This window comes from Dasypus novemcinctus, chromosome 18 (assembly GCF_030445035.2).
Source record: "Dasypus novemcinctus isolate mDasNov1 chromosome 18, mDasNov1.1.hap2, whole genome shotgun sequence".
NCBI classification, from domain to species: Eukaryota; Metazoa; Chordata; class Mammalia; order Cingulata; family Dasypodidae; genus Dasypus; species Dasypus novemcinctus.
In genome coordinates this window covers 86,555,182-86,559,526 of record NC_080690.1, presented here as the reverse complement: position 1 = coordinate 86,559,526, position 4,345 = coordinate 86,555,182, and the positions used below count along the sequence as shown (strand labels likewise).

General features: G+C 42.2%; 1 protein-coding gene across 1 annotated transcript; it reads right to left on the bottom strand.

The window, feature by feature from the left end:
- Positions 1-2,452: 2,452 nt before the first annotated feature.
- LOC101418045 (dynein light chain Tctex-type 1) lies at positions 2,453-2,914 on the bottom strand. The gene has a single exon (XM_012527977.1). It carries the CDS (start codon positions 2,887-2,889, stop codon positions 2,548-2,550), a length of 342 nt encoding a protein of 113 aa, XP_012383431.1. The 5' UTR covers positions 2,890-2,914; the 3' UTR covers positions 2,453-2,547.
- Between the last annotated feature and the right edge of the window lie 1,431 nt (positions 2,915-4,345).

Below are 4,345 nucleotides of genomic sequence, written 5' to 3'. Positions count from 1 at the left end.
CACCCCTGCATGTCAGGGCACTCCTTGCGCACATCATTATTGCCCGTGGGCCAGCTCCACACGGGTCAAGGAGGCCCAGGGTTTGAACCGCAGACCTCCCATGTGGTAGATGGACGCTCTATCCACTGGGCCAAGTCTGCTTCTCTGTCCTTTCTTTTTAATCTGCAGAACTCCCTTTAGCATTTCTTATAAGGCCAGTCTAGAGGTGACAAAGTCCATCAGCTTTTGTTTATCTGGGAATATCTTAACTCTTCCCTCATTGTTGAAAGAGAGCTTCAACAATTACTTGTTGATTTACAAATAATTACTTATGAATTGTTGAATTACAATTTTTTTCAACAGTTACATAGTCCTTGGTTGGCAATTTTTTTGCTTTCAGCTCTTTAAATATATCTTTCCACTACTTTCTTGCTTCCATGGTTTCCAATGTGGAATAAGAACTTAATCTTATTGAGGCTTTCTTATATGTGAAACATTGCTTCTTTCTCGTGGCTTTCAGAATTATTTCTTTATCTTTGGCATTCAACAGTTTGATTAAAGTATGATGCAGTGTGGATCTATTGGGTTTATCCTGTTTGGAGTTCATTGAATGTCGAGGATGTGTATATTCATGTTTTTCATTAAATTAGGGAAGTTTCCAGCCATCATTTATTTGGACATTCTCTCTGCCTGTTTCTTTCTTCTCTTTCTGGGACTCTCACAATGCATATGTTGGTATACTTGATGGTGTCCCACAGGTTCCTCAAGGTCTGTTCATTTTGTCCTCTGCAGACTGGATGATTTCAATTGACTTATCATCAAGTTCACTGATTCTTTCTTCTGGCAGCTCTAATCTACTGTTTAACTCCACTAGGGAATTTTAAGTTTCTGTTACTGTGGTCTTCAGCTCTGTTTAATCCCTTTCCATAATTTTCATCTTTCTATTGATATTCACTTTGTGTTCATCTCATTTTCTGGATTTCCTTTAGTTCTTTGTCTATGTTTTCCCTTCCTTTAGCTCTTTGGGCATATTTTAAAGTCTTTGTCTGGAATGTTCCAAGTCTGATAATCCTCATTGATGGTTTTGAATACTTTAATCTTTTAAATTTTATTTTATTATTTTTTCAAAGATTTATTTTATTTATTTCTCTCCCCTTCCCCACATTGTTTGCTGTGTCCATCTGCTGTGTGTTCTTCTGTGTCTGCTTGCCTTATCTGGGGAACTGGGAAACTGCGTCTCTTTTTGTTGTGTCATCTTGCTGCATTAGCTCTTTGTGTGCACAGTGCCACTCCTAAGCGGGCTGTGCTTTTTTCATGCAGGGTGGCTCTCCTTGCAGGGTGCACTCCTTGTGCATGGGGCACCCCTACACAGGGGCACCCCCGCATGGCATGGCACTTCTTGCACGTGGCAGCACTGCATGTGGGACAGCTTATCACATAGGTCAGAAGGCCCTGGGGATCAAACCCTGGTCCCTCCGTGTGATAGATGGATGTTCTATCAGTTGAGCCATGTCCACTTCAGATAATCATTTTTCCCCCTCTTTATTTTTTTAAAACGTTACATTAAAAAAATATAAGAGGTCCCCACATACTCCATCCTCCTTATACCACTCCTCCCAAATCAACAACCTCTTTCATCATAATGGGATATTCATTGCAGTTGGTGAATACATTTTGGAGCACTGCTGCCCCACATGGACAATGGTTTACATTGTAGTTTACACTCACTCCCAGTCTACCCAGAGGGCCATGGCAGGCCATACATTGTCTAGCATCTGTCCCTGCAGTACCACCCAGGACAATTTCCATATATGTACATCAGCTGCAGCAAATATAATATGAACATGTAAAAATATTATTTCTGGGGAAGGGACAAAGTATTTGATGTTGGATATGTGGGAGTACCCTATATTATATATATGAATTACTGTGAACTGAACTTTTGTGACGACAAAACTAATAATTAGAAAGAAAATAAAGGATGTAGACATTGAGGAAGAAATGAAATAAATTGCCTTGCCACTGTACATACAGGGCAACACTATTCCAGTGATGAATGGTAAAATGTCAAAAGCAAAGCTTTTTCATTTTTTCATTTTTTGATACCATATAATATTTAAAATTTTAAATTCTTTGCCTGGATCATTACTTTCTCTTTCTTTCTATGTTTTATAAACTTTTTTAAAAATTTGAATAATTTATTATTCTAACAAAAGTACAAAGTGTGGAAAATTAGTGTATTTGAATCTTTTCAGAGTGGAGAAAATTTTACACTAGCAGATAATCTGAGTTTTAGCACCCCTGAAAAGAACTGTTCAGAGTTAAGACAAGTGGCCGTGCAAGCTCTGGCTACCTACAGTGCCTGACACATCCAGATTCCAGGCTGCCATTCCAGTAACAGTGCGGTCATTTTGGTTTTTCTCTACATTTTGAGAGTGCCAAAAACAAAACAAAACAAAAAGAACACACACGCTTGAAGAGAACAAGAAAAGTATTAACTGAATTCACAGTTGGTGAAAAGGAGGAAATCGAAACGCTGGAGCAGAGACACACGGCTGGGCCTGGAGGCTAGATGGAGAGTCCGAAGGCACTGACGATGCAGTACATGGTCTTGTTCTCCCACCTCACGGTGCAGCTTCCGTCGGTGGAGCTGTCCCAGAAGCAGGAGCTGGCCGTGTGCAGCCCGCCTCCGTTCTTCTGCATGATGACACAGGTCACGATGTACTTGAACGGCTTCCCCAGCTTGGTGAGCTGGCTCAGCGTCTGCTCCACGACGCTCGTCGTCCACTGGTTCACTTTGCTGTGCTGGTAAGCCTTGCCCCCGATGGCACTTTCTATGGACTCTTTTACAATGTTGCTTACTTCATCAACAACAAAAGCAGTCTCCTCCGCCGCCTGGTAGTCCTCCATCTTCCCGCCCGGGCCCGCGCCCCGGCCCCGCACGTTTTATAAACTTTTGTTGAAGTCTAGACATTTTGATATTTTAGTATTATCACTGGAATTTAGAGTTTGAGGCATCTGTTTGTGGAAGCATGTATCTAGCTAGTGTTTTTGATAGAGACTTCTGCAAATGACAGAAGTTAATGAAAAAGAAATAAAAAAGAAAAAGAAAAAAAGAAAGCACTTTTCCCAATCTTTCTTTGCAGACTGGGTAGTGCAAGTTCTCTCCATCAGAGTTTACCCATACAGTGGGTATGAGACTAGTTCCAGGCCAAATCATAGGAGCCTCCCTGATCCTTTTGTGCATGCTTCTTTTCTCAGGTCTGTGTGCGGCTTGAATGTTCCCTCTTGCCTGGAAAACAGTCTCCTCACTGTTCAGGCTTGCATTCTGTGTCCTACAGCCTGCATTCCCTTGCCCCAGGCAGCAGGACTTGAGTTCTGTAGAAGAGCTCTGTGAACTGCCTTCTACATGCTGGGCAAGATCTGGGACAGCAAAATCCTCAGGTCAACCACCAGACAGACTATAGTCTGCATGCATGAGGTTGATTTTACTCCTTTTGTAACTGGGACCAAGGATCCACACTGGGAGCATGGGTCACCTCTACACCATGCTGGAATTGCTTTTAAGTGGTCTTGTCTTGACTCTGCACTCACCCTCTTCCTGCTGTCTTTAACAGTTTTCTGGGGCTTTTAGAAAGAGGCATCTATCAATTATCGCTTGGTTATTCAAAACTTCTGTAGTGGGACAGAGCCCTGATGTACCTCACACTACCATCTTGATCAGGGCCTGTACTTTATTCTTTTTTTTTTTTTTTTTTTTTTAAAAGATTTATTTATTTATTTAATTCCCCCCCTCCCTTGGTTGTCTGTTCTTGGTGTCTATTTGCTGCATCTTGTTTCTTTGTCCGCTTCTGTTGTCATCAGCGGCACGGGAAGTGTGGGCGGCGCCATTCCTGGGCAGGCTGCACTTTCTTTTCACGCTGGGCGGCTTTCCTCATGGGCGCACTCCTTGCGCGTGGGGCTCCCCCACGCGGGGGACACCCTTGCGTGGCATGGCACTCCTTGCGCGCATCAGCACTGCACATGGCCAGCTCCACACGGGTCAAGGAGGCCCGGGGTTTGAACCGCGGACCTCCCATATGGTAGACGGACGCCCTAACCACTGGGCCAAAGTCCGTTTCCCTGTACTTTATTCTTTATCTCTTTTCTTGTCCTTGCTTCAGACTTAATTTACTATTCTTTCTCTACTTTACTAAGGTGAAATCTTAGATTATCAATTTTAGATCTTTCTTTTTTTATAATATATGCATTTTTGCTAGAAATTTGTCTGTAAGCATTGCTTTCCCTAAATCCCACAAATTTTGATAAGTTGTATTTTCATTTTCATTTTGAGACATTTTCAATGTCATTTTACAATTTCTCTTGA

Coding starts and splice junctions, on each gene's coding strand:
- LOC101418045 (XM_012527977.1), bottom strand. CDS start 2,889: ATGGAGGACTACCAGGCGGCGGAGGAGACTGCTTTTGTTGTTGATGAA.